Source organism: Bos indicus x Bos taurus, chromosome 5, assembly GCF_003369695.1.
Source record: "Bos indicus x Bos taurus breed Angus x Brahman F1 hybrid chromosome 5, Bos_hybrid_MaternalHap_v2.0, whole genome shotgun sequence".
In the NCBI taxonomy this organism is placed as follows: domain Eukaryota; kingdom Metazoa; phylum Chordata; class Mammalia; order Artiodactyla; family Bovidae; genus Bos; species Bos indicus x Bos taurus.
Genome location: NC_040080.1, coordinates 31,533,613 through 31,555,584, shown reverse-complemented (window position 1 = coordinate 31,555,584; position 21,972 = coordinate 31,533,613). Strand labels below are relative to the sequence as shown.

Here is a 21,972-nt window from a genome sequence, read left to right as displayed (position 1 = left end):
ATTTTAAAATTGCTTGAAATGGTGTTTGACGCATAGAAAACAGTTGGTTAGTGCTAGCTGTTTTTATTTTGATTTTTAAAACTATTTTCCCCACAGAGGAGAAATTCCTGACATGAACAATATTTTGGACCGAGATGATATGACAATTATGAAAAGAGCTATCTTTTCAACTCAGGTAATAAAGGAAAAAATGCCCATTACTTCCCATAATTGTTAAAGTCTATTTAGATCAATATCTTAATTTTTTGAAATGGGCTAATTTGGGAAATTTTTAAACCTGAGAGCTAGAAAAATCATCTTTAGGTATTTACCTAAAGGACACCTTTGTGAGTTCTCTTTCACCAGTGGTTTTTCAAGGCTCCTATAAACAAATCTCATGGAACTTGTCTTCATATCTACTTTAAAAATTCATTTGGACCCTATATGCCAGTTGAAAAACTATGTATATTCCAATGACAAAAAAGTGCCTAAAATTTTCAAAAAGCATAGACTTCGGAGTCACTCTAGAGAAAAGGTGAATGTTTCTCAGTCGAGTGAAATTGTTAAAAAGATAATTGTGTTAGCCGTGTATAGCAATCTTGTTATTAACAGGGAGGCATCGGAGAACAGCCCCCTAGTGGGAAGCAGCAGAGTAGCTCACCGGAGTTCCATTCTTATTCCAAATACAGTCAGTCCCCTCCATATGAATGAGCTAACATTCTGAGAGCATGTTCGTAAGTCCATTTAGTTCATAAGTCCAACGAAGTTAGTCTAGGTACCTAGCTAATGTAATTGGCTATATAGTACAGTACTGTAATAGGTTTATCATACTTTTCACACAAATAACACATAAAAACAAACACAAAAAATTAACACTTCTAACCTCACAATACAGTACCTTGAAAAGTACAGTAGGACAGTCCAACAGCTGGCGTACGGGGGCTGGCATCAAATGAACAGGCAAGAGGAGTTACTGACTGGAGGAGGTAGAAGAGGTGGGAGATGGTAGAGCTGAAGGACCACCAGCAGTAGGAGACGGAGGGCAAGCTGCAATTTCACACACATCTGATGCTGATGGAATGTGCTTTTGCATCTTTTTGAAAATTCCCAATTTGAAGGTTCGTATGTTGGGGACTTACTGTAAGTCTCAGGAGGCTTCAAGAAGTCTAGGCTTTCCATAGACTGGCTGCTGGTGAACAAAAGCATCGAGTGTTCAGAGTATGGAAGGAAGTTCTTTAACCTGTTGTCTTCCTATGACATACACAGACAACCCCTCATTAATTGGCATCTCAGACCATAAAGGCATAAAGGTTGGATGACATATTACCGATGACCTATTGCTGAAATTAGTCACACTTAGTAATTCTTTTCCTGAACTGACATTTTCTTCCCTCTGCTCCTTCAGCGGCAGTCTTTGCCCCCAGTGACTACTCACAACATGATTGATGATTCCACCGATCCCATCCTCAGCACCATTAGACGTATCGGGCTCTTCAATAGCCGCACAGACAGAGTCAAGGTACAACTCATTGTTTGTGCAGGACATTTCAAAATCATAGAGGACAGGTTTTTGAGAATTTATTAGAAGCATCCCTTGTTTGTTTTAACATCTATCGGAAATATTGTAAATGATACTTCTAAAGGAAAATTAATTCTGTTTCCTGTCTTGAGCAATTAAAAAGTGACTATGTTGGTATCATTCTTAAAAATAATTGAATACTATTTATGGCTTTGAGTTGTAATGCAGCTTTCATTTTCATTGTAAAATACTGTCAGGAAATGGCCTCATTTTTAAGGAAACACATATGGTCTAAGAATTGTTTAATGAATGAATCTCAGAGATTAACATAAATTGTCTTTGTTTCTTCCTCATAAAGTTCAATTTAAGGGCATAGTATGAGAAGATTCAAGTTTCAGAGAATGTGGCTAATGATGGTTTTATGTAATTTCCTATAGACTAATTTGTTCTTTTGACTCTTTGAGTTTCTTCAGTGATGAAGCACAGTGTTGAATAAGACCTGGTTTCTGCTGCAGTGGAGCTTAATCTCCATGATGTTTACTGAGGGTGTGTTATGTTCTAGGCATGGGGTTAGGTGTGGGAGACAAGGGTAAATGTGTCAACAGATCATAGCTTATTCCTACTCACTTCCATCCACCAGCATTCAAGATCAAGTTGTCACAAGAATTTACCAATCTTTTCGAAAGGAAGGTCCCAGTGTCCCTTCTTTCTTTTGCCTTTAGCAGATGATACGAATTCTAAGATGATATGAATTCTAATTCCTTCACAGTCCCTTCATACTGGCCTCACATCTAGATTTTGACTCATTCTTACTTCTTTTCCTTCAGATTGTAAGAGTTTTTCTGGGACCGTATTTCCTCCCACATTCTTAGGAAATGCACCCTGTTTATCCTTTTCTATATTGTAGGCCTGCTAGCTCTTTCCCTTGCTGTTTACAAATATTTCTGAAATTTTTCCACATGAAAAAACAAGCTTTGCCTTAACTCTACCCCCTCTTGATGTTTTTAAATGTTTTTCTACTCTTCTCTGTAAAGTCTCTTGGGAAAATACAATCTATTCTTAAATGTATTTCTCATCCTGCACTCAATCGTTGACATAGGTATCAGTGGATGTCATGGAGACAAGTTAAGGACCTACTGCAGCAGTCCAGGTGATATATACTGAGGGCCACTATCAAAGGCCTTCTCAGAAGTTCTGGAGAGGATGGAACAATGGGAGAAATGGTTGCCTGCAGAAAAAGACCATACTTAAGTGACCAGTAGGCATACAGTGAGAAAGAGGCAGAAAGCAAGGCTTCAGTATGTAACCCACACTTTCTAGAACCTAAGGAAAAGCTTTAAAAGAAGTTGGCTTGAGGGTAATATCTCAAATGAAGTTCAATTTTTCATAGATTAAGTTACATATGGGATATTCAAGTTAAGATGCTTAAGAAGTACTTAGAAAACATAGGTCTGGGGTTTATAAGGACAGTTGTGAGGGGAGCTATTGGCATGTGGGCAGTAGTGAGGGCCAAGGAATGATGACCTTGCCATGTTGGAAGACTAGGTGGAAAGAATGAAGAAAATATTGACACAAGGAAACCTCAAGAGAGGATTAAAAGATGAAAGCTTAGGGAAAGAAAGAAAGAGGAAAATATAGAAGAAATCAAGGCAGGAGAAATTTTAATAATAGTAGAAAGAGCTCATAGTAGAACTTGATCCATGCTGTTTATGAAATGTTCCATGTTGTGTTAACCCTTTCATTTCAAACAATCTACACATAGACCCACATATATGTGTATATTGCCCTGTGCTATAGAACTATGGGTGATTTTTAATTTCTCATTTGTGTTCGTGAATTTCCAAATTTTCAACACATAACACACATATTAGAGCCAGGCTGCACATTTTCCCTGGAAATGCAGGACTATTGCTGCCAAGACTGCACCACTCTACATTTTTTCAGCAGGATTCTATCCACAGAGTATGTCAACACACACTTGTCATCATTCTCATGTAGTTTACTCCAGACTGGTCCTTCTCAGTTTTTTGTATCTTGGAAAGAACATAGTGGGAGCAAGAAAGCATGTTATTTCCCTTTTGATTTCTGTTTTTCTCAGAACCTTTCATGTCACAGTTCAGTTCAGTCACTCAGTCGTGTCCTACTCTTTGTGACCCCATAGTCTGCAGCACACCAGGCTTCCCTGTCCATCACCATCTCCTGGAGTTTGCGGAAACTCATGTCCATTGAGTCGGTGATACCATCCAAACATCTCATCCTCCATCGTCCCCTTCTCCTCTTGCCTTCAGTCTTTCCCAGCATCAGGGTCTTTTCCAATGAGTCAGTTCTTCACATCAGGTGGCCAAAGTATTGGAGTTTCAGCTTCAGCATCAGTCCCTCCAATGAATATTAAGGACTGATTTCCTTTAGGATTGACTAGTTGGATATCCTTGCAGTCCATGAGTCTTCTCCAACACCACAGTTCAAAAGCATCAGTTCTTCAATACTCAGCTTTCCTTATCATCCAACTCTCATATCCATAAATGACTACTGGAAAAACCATAGCTTAGATTAGATGGACCTTTGTTGGCAAAGTAATGTGTTTACTTTTCAATATGCTGTCTAGGTTGGTCATAACATTTTTCAAAGAAACAAGTGTCTTTTAACTTCATGGCTGCCGTCACCCCATCTGCAGTGATTTTGGAGCCCCCAAAAATAAACTCTGTAACTGTTTCCATTGTTTCTCCATCTATTTGCGATGGAGTGATGGGACAGGATGCCATGATCTTAGTTTTTTGAATGCTGAGTTTTAAGCCAACTTTTTCCACTCTCCTCTTTCACTTTCATCAAGAGGCTTTTTAGTTCCTCTTCACTTTCTGCCATAAAGGTGGTGTCATCTGCATATCTGAGGTTATTGCTATTTATCCTGGCAGTCTTGATTCCAGCTTGTGCTTCATCGAGCCCAGCATTTCTCATGATGTACTCTGCATATAAGTTAAATAAGCAGGGTTGACAATATACAGCCTTGACGTACTCCCTTCTCAATTTGGAACCAGTCCATTGTTCTATGTTCAGTTCTAACTATTGCTTCTTGACCTGCATACAGATTTCTCAAGAGGCAGGTAAGGTGGTGTGGTATTCCAAGCTCTAAGAATTTTCCACAGTTTGTTGTGATCCACACAGTCAAAGGCTTTGGCATAGTCAGTAAAGCAGAAGTTCATGTTTTTCTGGAGCTCTCTTGTTTTTGATCTCTGGTTCCTCTGCCTTTTCTAAAACTAGCTTGAACATCTGGAAGTTCATGGTTCACATATTGTTGAAGCCTGGCTTGGAGAATTTTGAGCATTACTATACTAGCGTATGAGATGAGTGCAATTGTGGGGTAGTTTGAATATTCTTTGGCATTACCTTTCTTTGGGATTGGAATGAAAACTGACCTTTTCCAGTCCTGTGGCCACTGCTGAGTTTTTCAAATATGTTGGCATATTGAGTGCAGCACTTTCATAGCATCATCTTTTAGAATTTGAAATATCTCAACAGGAATTCCATCACCTCCACTAGCTTTGTTTGTAGTGATGCTCCCTAAGGTCCACATGACTTCACACTCCAGGATGTCTGGCTCTAGCTGAGTGATCACACCAACGTGGTTATCTGGGTCATGAAGATCTTTTTTGTATAGTTTTCTGCATTCTTGCCACCTCTTCTTAATATCTCCTCTTTCTGTTAGGTCCATATCGTTCTTGTCCTTTATTGTGCCCATCTTTGCATGAAATTTTCCCTTGGTATCTCTAATTTTCTTGAAGAGATCCCTAGTCTTTCCCATTGTATTGTTTTCCTCTATTTCTTTGCATTGATCACTGAAGAAGGCTTTCTTATCTCTCCTTGCTATTCTTTGGAACTCTGCATTCAGATGGGTGTATCTTTCCTTTTCTCCTTTGCCTTTAGATTCTCTTCTTTTCTCAGCTATTTGTAAGGTCTCCTCAGACAACCATTTTGCCTTTTTGCATTTCTTTTTCTTGGGGATGGTCTTGATCAGTGCCTTCTACACAATGTCACAAACCTCTGTCCATAGTTCTTCAGGCACTCTGTTTATCAAATCTAATCTCTTTAATCTATTTGTCACTTCTACTGTATAATCGTAAGGGATATGACTTAGGTCATATCTGAATGGTCTAGTGGTTTTCCCTACTTTCTTCAATTTAAGTCTGAATTTGGCAATAAGGAGTTCATGATCTGAACCATAGTCAGCTCCTGGCCTTGATTTTGCTGACAGTATAGAGCTTCTACATCTTCAGCTTCAAAGAATATAATCAATCTGATTTCAGTGTTGACCATCTGGTGATATCCACGTGTATAGTTGTCTCTTGTGTTGTTGGAAGAAAGTGTTTGCTATGACCAATATGTTCTCTTGGCAAAACTCTGTTCCCCTTTGCCCTGCTTCATTCTGTACTCCACGGCCAAAATTGCCTGTTACTCCAGGTATTTCTTGACTTCTTACTTTTATATTCCAGTCCGCTATGATGAAGGGGACATCTTTTTTTGGTGTTAGTTCTGGAAGATCTTGTAGGTCTTCATAGAACTGTTCAACTTTAACTTCTTCAGTGCACTGGTTGGGGCATAGACTTGGATTACTGTAATATTGAATGGTGTGCCTTGGAAATGAACAGAGATAGTTCTGTCATTTTTTAGATTTAGGACTCTTAATTTATGCATTTAGGACTCTTTTGTTGACTAAGAGGTCTGCTCTATTGCTTCTAAGGGATTCTTGCCCACAGGAGTAGATATAATTGTCATCTGAATTAAATTCACCCATTCCAGTCCATTTTAGTTCACTGATTCCTAAAATGTCAGTTGCCACTCTTGCCATCTCCTGTTTGACCACTTCCAATTTACCTTGATTCATGGACCTAACATTCAGGTTCCTATGCAATATTCTTTACAGCATTGGACTTTGCTTCCATCACCAGTCACATTCACAGCTGGGTGTTTTTGCTTTGGCTCTGTCTCTTCCTTTCTTCTGGAGTTATTTCTCCACTCTTCTCCAGTAGCATATTTGTCACCTACAGACCTGGTGAGTTCATCTTTCAGCGTCATATCTTTCTGCTTTTTTATAGTGTTCATGAGGTTCTCAGGCAAGAATACTGAAGTGGTTTGCCATTCCCTTCTCCAGTGGACCATGTTTTGTCAGAACTCTCCCCTATGACCCATCTGTCTTGGGTGGCCCTACACAGCATGGCTCATAGTTCTATTGAGTTAGACAGGCTGTGGTCCATGTGATCAGTTTGGTTAATTTTTTGTGATTATGGTTTTCATTCTGTCTGCCCTCTGATGGATAAGGATAAGAGGTTTATGGCAGTTGCCTGATGGGAGAGATTGACCTTGGGGGAATCTGGGTCTTGTTCTGATGGATGGGGCCATGCTCGGTAAGAGGTTTATGGAAGTTTACTGATGAGAGAGATTGACTGTGGGGGAATCTGGGTCTTGTTCTGATAGATGGGGCCATGCTCGGTAAATCTTTATTCTAGTTTTCTTTTGATGGGTCGGCCTGTGTTCCTTCCCTGTTGTTTGACTGAGGCCAAACTATGGTAGGGGTAATGAAGATAATGGCAACCTTCTTCAAAAGGATGTGTGTACGCACTGTTGTATTCAGTGCCCCGACCCTGCTGCAGGCCGCTGTCGACCCACATCTCCGCCAGAGACTCCTGGACACTCGCAGGCAAGTCTGGCTCAGTCTCCTGTGAGGACACTGTTCCTTTCTCCTGGCTGCTGATGTGCACAAGGCTTTGTTTGTGCCCTCCAAGAGTCTGTTTCCCTGGTCCTGTGTAAGTGCTGTAATCAAATCCCACTGGCCTCCAAAATCAAATTCCCTGGAGGGAAGCAAGATGGTGGAGTAGAAGGACATGCGCTCATCTCCTCCTGTGAGACCTCCAAAATTGCAACTTCCTGCTGAACAACCATCGACAGAAGAATGTTGGATCTCACCAAAAAAACATACCTCCCATCCAAGGGCAAAGAAGAAGCCCCAGCAAGATGGTAGGAGGGGTGAAATTGCATTTAGAATCAAACCCCATACCTGCCAGAGACTCTTGGAGGGTTCAAACAAAATCTTCTGCACATCAGTACCCAGAGACCCCACAGAGACTGAGCCAGACCTGCCTTTGAGTGTTTGAGTGTCTCCTGCAGAGGTATGGGTCAGCAGTGGCCTGCCACAGAGGCAGGGGCTCTGGGTGCAGCAGACCTGGGTCACACAGCGTGTGGCATAAGCCCTCTTAGAGGAGGTCGCCATTAGCCCCACCACAGAGCCATAGAGCAGACGACCCACAAACTGCAGAACAATTATACCAAAGAAATGCTCACAGTGTTAAGAAAGTTCTAGGACCCACAACAGAATTCCCAACCTGGGGATCTGGCAAAGGGACTGAGAACCCCCAGGGGACTTGATTTTGGAGGCCAGTGTGATTTGATTTCTTGTCACATCCATATCTAAATTTTTGACTCTTCCTCTGATGATCTATCTGTGCTTGATGCTTATTATGTACAATAAACACAGATTGATGTTTTTTAAAAAGTATGATAACAGTCAAGCAATTCCTAGGAATGGACAAGTAACTTATTTCCTAAACACGTGAAATACTTTTATATCTCTATGTAATTGCTGATATTTTTTCCCTCTGAAATAATCTTATTTCAGTTACTTTAACAATTCTTTTGGAATCCAACCTCAGAGTCATCTCTTTCTTACACTTTTCTTTAATATACATTCACCTACTCCAGACAGAACAATTGTTTCCTTGTCTGTATCTCCTGCAGTTATAGGAGCTATCACATTGAATTCTATATATTTTAATTTAATGTGTCCATTTCTCCAGAGACTGTGGGTTTTTTGAGCTGGTGATCATGTCTCATCTGTTTTCTCAATTTTTGTCCTCTGAAAAGCAGATATCGAGACAGGAGTAGTTATGAAATCTTATTGACAGAAATACCTATGAAGGATAAAGAAGTGGAAAGGAAGAGCAGGCAAAGAGGTGCAGCCAGACACAAGGAAGAGAGAGCAAGATGGAAAGAAGAGGTTGTTGTTTAGTCCCTCAGTCATGTCTGACTCTTTGCCACCACATGGACTACAGCCCTCTAGTCTCCTCTGTCCATGGGATTTCCCAGGCAAGAATAGTGAAGCGGTTGCCATTTCCTTCTGCAGGGAATCTTCCCAACCCAGGGAATGAACCCGTGTCTCCTGCATTGCAGACAGATTGTTTACCATTTGAGCTATCAGGGAAGCCTATTTTTTATATAGTAGCGTGTATGTGTCAATCTACATCTCTAAATTTATCCCTCCCCACCTTAGCTCCTGGTAACTGTAAGTTTGTTTTCTAAAGAATAGCTCTAACAATATACATTCAAAGCACTGAGATAAACTTTGGTCAAGTCAGAATTAGGTATTTTATTTTATTAATAGTGCCTTTTAAAAGTTTGACAGTATAAGCATCTATTGGATTACCTGCATGTTTATAGACAGCTATAGAGTGATTCTTAACTCTCCAACTGAATTGACAAGTTTTTTATATTAATGTGACCATTTGACTCAGGAAGCATTGAGTCAAATTTGAATCTGAATTTATCATTGATCCTGCCTCGGTTTTGAGGCATATTGAGAAAAGTCTGGACTGCAGATTTCAGATCTGGACCCTGTGCTGCCTGCTGTGGAAGTAAACTAACTTCCAGGGACCTTGCTTCCTTCCCAGGATAAATACAGCCTGACAAGTTTTTGTTGTATGTTGACTGATCCAGGTCTTGCTGTGAACCAGCTGCTCTGCTGGGGGGCCTTGCACACAGGATCTCATTTAATCCTCCCTGTGACCTTGGGCTGACCTCTAACATCCCTTCCTCTGCCCTGGGCTTCTGCCATTGGCTGTTTTAGGATGTAGAACAGCTGTGTTCTTATTTTAGTTGTGCTGTTATTCTCTTTGGCTGGGAACAAAACGAATGAGCCATGATGTTTTCATGTTTCCAAATGGGCTTTGAAGAGAACAAATTTTCCTAAGTTTGGAAAAGCAGGCACAATGCCTTTCAAATCCCTCTTTGCTGATATTTGCCAACAGAGTACAGTGGGCTTCGGACTTGTAGACATAGACACAGTCAAGTGTCTGTCTCTTTGGTCTCTTTTCCTAGTGCAGCACTTTGCATGTAATAGGAATTAAAATTATGTTTTGTGGAAGGAAATATTTTATCCATTTTCTTTGCCGATTTGTGACTCTTATGACTGAATAAACCATCATTTATAGGTACTAGTTTTGGACATTTTACCATTTCATTTCTTCTTCAAATCTCCTATTTATGGATCTATTGAGATATGCTTGCAAAGTCTTAGTTTCCTTATTTTTAAAACTAGAAATAAAATAAAATAAGGACAGTCAGAATGTCTACTCTCCTTATCACACAATGTTGCTAAGATTAAATGAGGTAATATATGTGAAACTGACTTATAATATATAAAGTATTGGACAACTATTGTCATCATTATTGCTGTATATCCCAAATTAAATTTTTTTTTTCTTCAAAGTAATCTCTTTGGAAGAATATACACTTATTTCCGGAGAAGGCAATGGCACCCCACTCCAGTACTCTTGCCTGGAAAATTCCATGGGCGGAGGAGCCTGGTAGGCTGCAGTCCATGGGGTCGCTAAGAGTCGGACATGACTGAGCAACTTCACTTTCACTTTTCACTTTCATGCATTGGAGAAGGAAATGGCAACCCACTCCAGTGTTCTTGCCTAGAGAATCCCAGGGATGGGGGAGCCTGGTGGGCTGCCGTCTATGGGGTCGCACAGAGTCAGACACGACTGAAGTGACTTAGCAGTAGCAGTAGCACACTTATTTCAATTGTTCATTTCAACCATACAGCAAAGTGTTTCAGCTCTATATACATATATATTCTTTTTTAGTTTTTTCCATTATAAGTTATTAGTATTATAAGTCTCATTTCCTGTGCTATACAGTAGGACCTCATTGTTTACTTATTTTATATACAGTAGTGTATATATCAGAGAAGGCAATGACACCCCACTCCAGTACTCTTGCCTGGAAAATCCCATGGGTGGAGGAGCCTGGAAGGCTGCAGTCCATGGGGTCGCACAGAGTCAGACATGACTGAGCGACTTCACTTTCACTTTTCACTTTCATGCATTGGAGAAGGAAATGGCAACCCACTCCAGTGTTCTTGCCTGGAGAATCCCAGGGACTGGGGAGCCTGATGGACTGCCGTCTATGGGGTTGCACAGAGTCGGACACGACTCAAGTGACTCAGCAGCAGCAGCAGCAGTGTATATATGTTAATCCCAAACTTGTAGTTTATCTCTCTTCCCCTCTTCCTCACTGTTTCCTTTGGTGACCATAAGTTTGTTTTCTATGGCTATGAGTCTATTTCTATTTTGTAAATAAAGTCATTTGTACCATCTTTTAGATTCTATGCATATGTGATATCATATGATATTTGTCTTTATCTGACTTACTTCACTTAATATGATAATCTTTAGGTCCATCCATGTTGCTGCAAATGGCATTATTTCATTTTTTTATGGAGTAATATTTCATATTTATCCATTTATCTATCAATGGACATTTAGGTTTCTTCCATGTCTTGGCTATTGTAAATAGTGCTGCTATAAACACTGGGGTGCATGGTATCTTTTCAAATTAGAGTTTTCTCCTGATACATACCCAGCAGTAGAATTGCAGGATCATATGGTTACTCTATTTTTAGTTTTTTAAGGGAGAATATTCTTGTTTGTAGGAAACACACATTAAGTATTTGTGGATGATGAGCATCCAGTCAGCAATTTATACTCATATGGATCTGGAAAAATATTAATTCTCTTCACATTATACTTGCAACGTTTCTGTAAATTTGACATTATTTCAAGTTATATATAAACATGTTTACATATAAACAAATAAAAATATATAAAACATACTATATATGAAAAAATATATAATATATATATATAATTCTATTTCTCCATTTTATTAAAGTTCTCACCAAACCAATTTTAGGTTACCTTTCAGCCTCTCCTCATAGCTAAGTAAGTTATGAAAGTTAAATTCTAATAAATGAATTAGAAAAATCTGATTTTATAGTACTGTAGTACTGGAGTAATGTAATTTATATATGATAGGTATATTAAAATTCATAATTCATCATTTTAACAAATGGGAGAAATAGAACTCATTTATCTAGGTTACCAGCTAAGTAGCTATTCTAGTCATAGCTGTCCAAGTATAGCTGCAGTCTGGTCTCTGCCTTGGCAGAACATTAAAGACTTCGGGGCTTCCTAGGTGGCGCTAGTGGAAACCCTCCTGCTAATACAGGAGACGTAAGAGATACAGATTGGATCCCTGGGTTGGGAAGATCCCCTGGAAGAGGGCATGGCAACTCACTCCAGTATTCTTGCCTGGAGAATCTCGTGGACAATGGAGCATGTCAGGCTACACAGTTCATGGGGTCGCAAAGAGTCGGACACAACTGAAGTGACTAGCACGCACACAGGCACAGGCTGTGCAGTCCAAGAAAAGGCTCATACCAGTGCCCGGGAGCCAATTGCTAACTGTTCAGAATGCTGTGGGCCAGTTTTAAACACAATTGTTGTGTAAAATCAAATTGCATAAACTTAAAAAAAATCAATTATGCTAAAAGGAAAGGCAATGCTCAAATTCATTGTATCTTAGTTGTTTACTGCATTTTTCTATAACTTCTGCTCTGGAGGTTATTTTTGACCATTGTACTCACATGGTGAAAATATCCTATCAGGATGTCCTGCTCTTCTTCCTGTCTCCAGTTCAGGGACATCGCATTGGTAGCTTGCAATTGGCCCTCAGTTCCATTTCACTTGGCGTGGAAGGGTAGCTCCCTTCTTTTCTGTTCCTGGTGGGAATAAATTGAAAAACAAGACAGGGGCCAGCAGTTGGAAAAGCAAATAAAATCTTTACTGTCAATAAAGGTTGGGTTGGATGAATTTAGCATGAGAACAAAAATGGACACAACTCTATATCCTCCAATCCAGGCCTGGGAACTTAAGGGAAAATCAGTCCTCGGAGTAGATAATCACAGAGAATAGAGAGGGGAGGAAAAAACACCCAGACCTTTTCCTTTTTCTTTTTCCTTATCTCTCTTTCTTTCCCCTGAGTCTATAACACAATGATTCTATAGTATCAAAATTCTGAAATAAAAAAACTTTAGATTTTTTTGCTCTAATTTCTTCTTTCTTTTCTCTTTTTTCTCATTAGATTTTTTTTCTCTTTCAGTTGATTTTGCACCCCGAGTTCCTGTCCTCCACCAGCCCCTTGCTACCCATGGATTATGAAGAGTTTGTCCGAGGTTGTCATCTTGGAGTATTTCCATCTTACTATGAACCCTGGGGTTATACTCCAGGTATGTGACATGTATAGATTGTGAGATGCTTTAAATTGTATTAGAATATTATTCTACACACATGTATGTAGTATTCCAAGTTGATATGTCATTTCTACTAAGGTTCTGGTTTTGTTTGTTTTTAAAGTGATTTTGGTTGGATCTATCCCAGAGGTCAGATTTACGCTTTGTTGCTTCTGACATAAGCATAAGGACATAGCGCATGTGTGCATGCTAAGGTCACTTCAGTCATGCCCAACTCTTTGCGACCCTATGGACTGTAGCTCGCCAGGCTCATCTGTCCATGGGATTCTCCAGGCAAGAATCCTGGAGTGGGTTGTTGTGCCCTCCTTCAGGCGATCTTCCCAGCCCAGGGATCAAACCCACCTCTCCTATGTCTCCTGAATTGGCAGACAAGTTCTTTAAGACTAGTGCCACATGGGAAGCCCAAGAACATAATACGTAATCTTTTATATAAGTGTAAGAGGTTGTGGTTGGGCATATTTTCGTATCTGAATTCTTGCCTCATTGCATTCCAAAGAAAAAGACTGTTTTATAAATAATATATCATTTTAGTTAAATTCACCAATCTTATCCATTAATACGAAGGAGAAACTATCTACAAGGAGATTAATATGAGAAACAATTGTTTCTTAAATTGTTATAAAATTTATTTCAGAAGAATCCCTTTTTAAGTTAAGGATATATTTGTCTTTTAATTACGTAATGCATTCACATGGTTAAAGACACAAATAGTATAAAGAGATGTATGGTGAAAAGTCATCTTCACACCCTTGTCTCTCAGAAAAAGAGGTAAAGATAGCATGTCAGTTTGGTGATAGGCATTATGCCAATGACATAATTCCATTCAGACCCTATACCTGCCCCACCCCCTTTTTTTCCAGGATCTGTCTTTTTTTCTTTTCTGTATCCTACTAACTTGGTTGTCAATGGCATCAGGAGCCATCAATTTGTATTTGTACTGAAATGCCTAATTAAAAAGGAAACAATTATTTTATATGCCAATGCAAGGAAGACATTGATGACTTTTCCATCTTCTTGGTAATCAGAGATTTTCCTCCCAGTACAGCTGTAATTCTATTTATAATTGAAAATAAAAGGCTCAGAAAACATTTTTATTTATAATGAATACATTTTGCCTTCTGCATCTCCGTGTCATTGTGGTCTAAGTAAGGGGCAGCAGCAATTAGGGTGGGAGAGGTCATAGGCTAAATTATGAGGAAGGTTTTTCTAATCTTTGCATTCTGACCCCAGAATTTAAGTATAGAATTTTAAATTCTATATAAATAGGATACTATAATCTTTACAATAGGAATGACAAGGCTCTGCATCTTTTGATAAAGTTCCTTTTTTATTGCCTTAGGCTCCAGCAAGAATAATTTGCCAGCAGCTGTAAAACCATTAGAACGTTTGGGGAAAGATTGATAAAGAATTACCCATTCTTGAAACATGACATAGTAAAGTTACTAATCTGACTCCTCCAGTTCTCTCTCTTGTAGTTCTAAAAGTTGTTTTTGGCACCAATTCCACTTTCCTGAAGGCAGTATCTCCTTACTTGTAAAATGCCCACACAGTTATCTTAAATTGTTTTTAATAAAGTAACTATCTTTTGAGATACATTGAAACAAATCACTTGATGAACTGGCAATTTTGTTACTCCTGTTCTTTCTAGTAAGTAATATAATTTTCAAATGTAAATATGGAGGACAAAAAAGGACAAAGCCAAAACATGAGTGACAATGGGAATGTGGGAAGTCATTTATACTGGATAAAGAGAAGGTTATCTAACTTATTTCCCACCTGAACATTACAGGACAAAGGTAAACTTAACCTGAAGAGCTATATCTAGTTTGTTAAGATAAAGGCCAGCAAAGGTGTTATAAAAGATAAGTAGATGGAAAGGGGTTATGAGAAATACATGCCAAATAGTGAATGAGTCCTTCTCTGTTTTAAATTAACTAAAAGAAGTTGGCCCCTCCTTTCCTAACTTGAATTACAGAAATAGCAGAAACTCTGGTGGTATAAGTTTAGTATTAGATAATTTTTTTAGAAAAATTGCTTTATGTGGTGCTAACTCTCACTTTGGAAAGTATTAAAATCTGTGTTTTATGTTTTGAGAAAACCCAGTGACGATAAACACTGACTTCATTAATTTCATTCAGTGGGCACATACGGTGCTTATAAAGGTGCCTGGAATTGTATTATTTGTGTGTAAAAGAGTATTTAATAAAACTAAGGATCTGTGAAGTTTTGTAGAATTGTAGGCAAAATTTTTCTGGGGAGGAGTTCTAGGGTTTCATCACATTCTCAAATGAGTCAATAATCCCTAATTCAATTTCCTCTCCTCTTCCATCTTCCCCCAAATTTGAAAACTGCTACTCTCTGGAGCCAAACCAAGAGGAAATACTTGCAGAATAGGAGGACATGGGTCATGAGGAAATTTTTTTATCCACCCATCCCCACTAAGAAAAATTCCAAGAAAGACTCCATAATTAAATATAAATTTCATGTTAACAATTCAATCATCCTTGAGTGTGGTAACATCTGAGATTTTCTGTAGAAAAGGTTTGACTAAAAGGTGATAAAGGATTGAAATAAACCATGGTTTCACTGAGCACCCGAGAAAGTGGAAGAGATTGGTGGCAAAAGAGATGAAAATGAGGGGAGGAACTAGTCTTGTCCATAATGTATTTTGGTGTTGTTCAGTCGCTCAGTCGTCTCCCGACTCTTTGTGACCCCATGGACTGCAGCACGCCAGGCTTCCCTGTCCTTCACCATCTCCTGGAGCTTGCTCAAACTCATGTCCATTGAGTTGGTAATGCCATCCTACCATCTCTTCCTGTCATCTGCTTCTCCTCCTGCTCTCAGTCTTTCTCAGCATCAGGGTCTTTTCCCAGGGAGTTGGCTTACAGCATAAACTTGCCATATATTTAGAGACACAAGCTTAGAACCGAGCAAAAGAAAAGCAGCTGGAATGAGAGAGGCAGTGTAAGGTAGCAGTTCTGAGCAGCTCTGGGGCTGGGCACCTGGCTACAAATCCCAGCTCCACCACATCCACTGGCTTTGTGAAGCTGGGCAAGCTATTTAAACTCCCTAGGCCTCAGTGTCTTCATCTGTAAGATGGGGATAATGATAGCATTACTTCACAGGCTGCTCAACAAGGTTAAATTTGTTCATGCATGTAAGGAGCTTAGTACTGTGCCTGGCACAAAACGAGCATTGCTATTACTAGGATGGGAGCTTTTTCCTTCTCTGGATGTATAAGAGGGTATAATTGCTAGTCTGAAGCCAAGCCTTTTTCTGTTTCCCCTGGCAGCTGAATGCACTGTGATGGGCATCCCCAGTGTGACCACCAATCTCTCTGGCTTTGGCTGTTTCATGCAGGAGCATGTGGCTGACCCCACTGCATACGGTGAGGCTTTTCATCATGAACCCACCCAGGGAAAAGGGATCTCTCACCAAACAAAGCACAGAGCCTTTACAGAGCCCAACTCTAACACTATCCCGATGATGATTGTTTTTTTTTGTTGTTTAGTCGCTAAGTTGTGTTGGACTCTGTGACCCCATGGACTATAGCCCGCCAGGCTCCTCTGTCCATGGGATTTCCTAGGCAAGAATACTGGAGTGGATTCCCATGCCCTCCTCCAGGGGATTTTCCTGATCCAGGGATCAAACCTGGGTCTCTTGCATTGCAGGTAGATTCTTTACTGCTGAGTCAGTAGGGAAACCCCAATTAATATTTATACTTCTTGGTTGATTAAAAGTAGATTACTTATATGGTCCATAGAAAAGATAAGGATGATATTAATATTGAATATATTGCCTCAAACTACAAAGTGTGAAAGTGAAAGTGTTAGTTGCTCAGTTGTGTCCAACTCTCTCCCCCACCAGGTTCCTCTGTCCATGAGATTCTCCAGGTAAGGATACTGGAGTAGGTAGCCATCCCCTTCTCCAAAAGGAGTACTAAACTTGGACAAATCTTTCCTTTTCACCTTTTAATTTTTCTGAACTGGTTTGGTCTTCTATTACCTGGAAGTGATATTATGATAACCATTGCTTTAGAGTATATGTGTTGGTCAGCATAATTATTTTGTAAGTTCCAACTACTGAGTTATCAAGATTCACATTTAAGATGGCAGATGGTGTCACCATCTCTGTGTCCATGTTGCCTAGCAGCAAGAAAAATTAGAATGGGCTGGATGCTCTGCCTGGACATGCTGATTCTCTGGTCTTTTAGAGTCGCATTGTCAGCATTGTCTTTCCTTGGGTGACAGCTGTAGTCTCACCCCCATGGTGCACAGTGGGGACACTGGGGAACTTGAAAAGCACCGAGATTCAGTCCTTACCCTGGAGACTCTGGTTAGCCAGCAGCCCCAAGGATGACCACTGATCTGGGGTAGCCCTGGTGTGCCAGGTTTTTTATGGCAACATTCATTTGGCTGGCTGTGTGTTAGTGACAGTTGTGAGCTATTAGAAGGAAATCACAGGAGAAACACAGTCTTGGAAGGGAAAGGATGAAGCAGAAGCAGCAGGGGAGCCAGGGAGTGGACAAGCATGCGGTCCATGAGGGATCCTAAGGAACAGGAGTAGAAATGCTCCAAGGTTAGCCTTGCCTTTACGTGTGCTCTGGCATTTGTGTCCCTCAGGAATTTACATCGTTGACAGGCGGTTCTGCTCACCTGATGATTCTTGCAATCAGCTGACTCAGTTTCTCTATGGATTTTGCAAACAGTCACGCCGCCAGAGGATTATTCAAAGGAATCGAACCGAGAGGCTCTCAGATCTTCTGGACTGGAGATACTTAGGCAGAGTAAGCAAGTCTGTGATCTACAAAGAGGACCCTTTTAAAAATCCCCCCTAGACTATAAAAGATCTGATTTGAGTTGCCATCTATAAGGTCAATCTGTATCATCATTGTTAAGATCTCACTGATGTTCTCACGTACTTACTATGACTACTTTTAACTTGATGTGAGTTTGCAAAGCCCTAACTCCAATTCTGCACATTTAGTTTGAGACCAGAACAGCCAGTTCAGGGAGATGTAGCCATGATCTTACTAATTATTCTATTGCTAGGGCTTAACTTAATGCATTACAGATATGGTTTCATGAAGATAAGGAAAACATCAAGAAGAAAGTCCCTGTTTTGTTTCACTCTAAGAGATAATATGACCACATTTCTCAACTACAATGGGGAGTGGGAATAATCTTGTTTCTCCAAATGACAGGTACAGGAAATACCTCGTTTCTATTCTGAAGTAAGTTTATAAATACTCAGATAGATGTTCATACATCTTAGCACTGGATGATTTAATAAAAACTAAACTGATTTTGCCTTCACATAATGCAGCTGCTTATATACTGCTGAACTCTGGCTGACAAATGACAGATGCAGCCATCAGCTGAGGGCACACACACACTAGTGCTGACAGTTACGCTTATTACCTGGAAGATTAATTTTACTGTCTTCATCTTATAATGAAAGCAGGATGATAAGGCACGCAAAAGTTATGTTTCTTTCTTAACATCTGAAGCACAATTTAAATCCAGTTTGTCTGATTATTCAGGCCTCAACTTTTTTCCACACCATACTGCTTCTCTGGAGAATAAACCCAAGGTTTTCAATCACCTTTGTGCTCAATTCAGAGTTCAAGTAAGAGTTCATTTTCCTTAGAAGGATGGCCTTCCCTTCAAATTTTTGGTAATATTTCTTTACTTATTCACTGAAAAGTAATAAACCTATAAATTACCATATTTTTAAAATTATTTTTAATTGGAGGATAATTGCTTTAGAATGTTGTGGTGCTTTCTGCCATAAAATGTGAATCAGCCATAAGTAAACATATATCCCCTCCTCTTGACCTTCCTCCCACCCCTTTCATCTCATCCCTCTAGGTTGTCACAGAGTACCAGGTTGAATTCCCAGTATTACACCGCAATGTCATGGTTTTTTGATTCTTAAGTTTAGGATAACTAAAATCTGCCACTTTAAAATTTATATATTTATAAGTGGGAGAATAAGATTTTTATATAATAATTTGGCCACTGAGATATAAATATATAACTATAAATGTTTTTTTTAACCATGGATTGATTTTCTATCACAGTATTACCAGCATGCCAGGCACCTGACATTAAGCAGAGCCTTTCCAGAAAAATTCCACATGGAACCCACATCACCACCAACGGTAAATAGTTTATGTATTGTTTATTTGTTTTAAAAGCTAAATGGTTTATGTGTAGTAAGTCCTTTTATTTGAAAGTAGCTAAATTCACAAATTATTATACTTTTTCATAGTGTTACAACAAAACAAGTAGAGAAACTGACAAGTCAGACCATCTCTAAGCCCTCAATTCAGTTAGTCTATACTTAGGATCTCTTGGAGAAGGAAATAGCAACCCACTCCAGTGTTCTTGCCTGGAGAATCCCAGGGACGGGGATTCTGGTGGGCTGCCGTCTATGGGGTCGCACAGAGTCAGACACGACTGAAGCGACTTAGCAGCAGTAGCAGCATACCTAGGATCAGCAGTCAGCTACTTTGTGTCACTGAAGAAGCACTTTCAAATGAAAACTCTCATGCTTTGGTGCCTGAAACTTCTCTGAGACATCTGTTCTTCTGAGAGCTGTCGAAAAGTAAACTGGCCTACTTTCATCAGAAGTGAATTTGCTATTCAAGGAGATGTTCAAATATTGGTTGAAGACTCGGCAAGAATAATAGAGAGACTTCAAGCACCATAGAAAAAATTGGACTAGATGACCATTTCTGTTCCATTCAGCCATGCCCACCAGGGAGTCTTCCTCTAAAGTCATCTTAGACATTTATATTCATGAGACTAGAAGAGACTACTTGTCATCACATTTACTTAGAAGGAAATACAGCTCTAAGTAGAGCAGCATCAGACATTTCTCTTCAGTGGAATAAGTCCTTACAGAAGTCTACACAGTGGTCCAAGAGCTAAACTTCTCTGTCCCCTCCCCATCAGGTGAACACTTAGGTGCAAAAAGATGAAACCTCTGCCATTGATCATGGGATCTATTTTAGCTTAGTAGTTCCACGCCCCACAAGAGCCAACATCTCGTGTAAATCTTCATTGATAAGCTTCTGTGGGCTCTGCAAGGATTGTGAGCAATTATACGAGTCATCAAATTCAAGGATTTCTAAAAGCTAGAGTGCCGGGGTCCAGCCCTGGTGGATCCAGGGAATTCGAAGCGGGGATGGCGTCGGCGAAGATCAGGAAACAATTGCTTAATTAAACATTAATTAAGGATATAAAGAGTGGTTAAATAAGGATAGCTCAGTGAGGAAATTCAGTGAAGAAAAGAGGCTGAATAATTCAGCCAGAAGGTGAGAGAAAGAACGACATGGGGAGACCAAGTTTCGGTGAACAAGGCCCGCACTTTATTTTCCAAAGTAGTTTTTATACCTTAAGTTATGCATAGAGGATAATGGGGGAAGGGGTAGAGTCATGCAGTAAGCCAGGCTTTCTTCCTGTAAACATATCATATGCAAAAGTTTAGGTGATTTGCATCATCTTCTGGCCCAGAGGCCTGTTAACATTTTAAGACCCTTTCTTCAGAAAACTTATTTTTCTCTAAAGGTGATTGGTCAGGAGCCACGCTCCAAAAGCATTAGATAAACTTGCATTCCTATAGGGCAAAGGTGTGGTGGGCTATAACAAGTAAAAGAATTAACTCAAGGGTCCAAGGTTATAAACACTGCCAGGGACACAGCAGGTAAGGGATATGGAGACTTAGCAGCAAACATTGGCCCAACAAGTGAAAAACCCTTCACCAATACAATTTCTAATCAATCTTTTAACTGCTCAAAGGAATCTGTATTTAGACAATTTAGAACATCTCATGCCTCTCACAGTTGAGAGGCTCTGAGCAATCACATGTGGCTGGAAAAACCTATTCAGGCAGGCTAGAGGACTTCCAAAGGAGATTGTAGGTTGAAACACTATCAGACCCAGGAACTTTATTAACTGGAGCTGTAAGTTAACTCTTTTTCAGAGAGAGGTAGTAGGGGACAGCCCCCTGTAAAGTCAGAGGTGTAGGTGAGAGCACAAAGCAGTAAAGTAAGCAGACTCTGGTTTTGGGGGTAGATGCTCAAGAATTTCCAGGGGGACTCCTGAGGCTCAGTCCCGCCTTTGCGTATGCCAAGCCTCCTTCCTCATGACCTTTGCCATGGGCGGAGTTCCTCACGCTGGCTCATGGCAGTGATAGAATTTCAGTTGAGCTATTCCAGATCCTGAAAGATGATGCTGTGAAAGTGCTGCACTCAATATGCAATATGCCGGGAGATGGCTCCCGGCACTAGAGATCTTCGTCAAGTATTTATAGATACTCCAAATGTAGATGTAGTTTTTCAATGAGGAGTGGTTTTTACCATAAACAATTTTTCCCAATACCTTATATTCACCTTTATTTGGTATTTTAGGACCAGATGTAGAAAGCTAACCTGAGGTAAAATTTGCTAATAGAGAAAATGAAAGGGCTTCATAAATCCCTCAGTTTATAAATTTCAGTTCCCATGTCCATGATTGTTTCCGTTCCCATGTCCACGTCCTCAGAGTGACTTGCTTAGAGTATTTAGAGGCAGTCACTGCCCTGAATGATAATTCAGCTACATTCATCCACTTATTCAACTAATTCAACTAAATAAGTATTGACCTCCTATGCTAAGTATAGGACTCAGCTCTTTTTTTTTCTCTTGTTTTGTATTGCTTCCAGGTAAAGTATCAGAGTCTTGACAGAATAGTGTCTAAGAATAGTTGAAATTCAGAATGACAAGTGCTGTTACATTTGTCTTCCTGACTGATGAAGCCTTATGGTTTTCTGTTTCCCCAGTGGCATTAGGGTGTCTGTCCTACAGGTGGTGCTCAGTGCCTGTTTATCCAGTGAGTTATCTCAGTGCATCTTAGGTAGAAGGGCAATTGATTCAAACCTAGTGATAAATGCTCATTAACTGAAATAAATGGAACCGGTGGAATTTCAAGGTCAACGAAGTGGCCTGGCTTCCAGGAATCTTTCTAATGGTGGCTGTCCATGGATATCCAGGCTGCCCATGTTCTAC

General features: G+C 39.9%; 1 protein-coding gene across 2 annotated transcripts in view; it reads left to right on the top strand.

The window, feature by feature from the left end:
* GYS2 (glycogen synthase 2) overlaps nucleotides 1-21,972 on the top strand; it is a 58,646-nt gene that overhangs the window by 34,896 nt on the left and 1,778 nt on the right. For both annotated transcript variants that reach the window (XM_027541500.1, XM_027541501.1), the window contains exons 10-15: nucleotides 97-175; nucleotides 1,385-1,498; nucleotides 12,770-12,896; nucleotides 16,213-16,308; nucleotides 17,543-17,706; nucleotides 19,003-19,083. In XM_027541500.1, coding sequence (XP_027397301.1) covers nucleotides 97-175; nucleotides 1,385-1,498; nucleotides 12,770-12,896; nucleotides 16,213-16,308; nucleotides 17,543-17,706; nucleotides 19,003-19,083 — 661 coding nt within the window. The remainder of the gene's footprint in view (nucleotides 1-96; nucleotides 176-1,384; nucleotides 1,499-12,769; nucleotides 12,897-16,212; nucleotides 16,309-17,542; nucleotides 17,707-19,002; nucleotides 19,084-21,972) is intronic.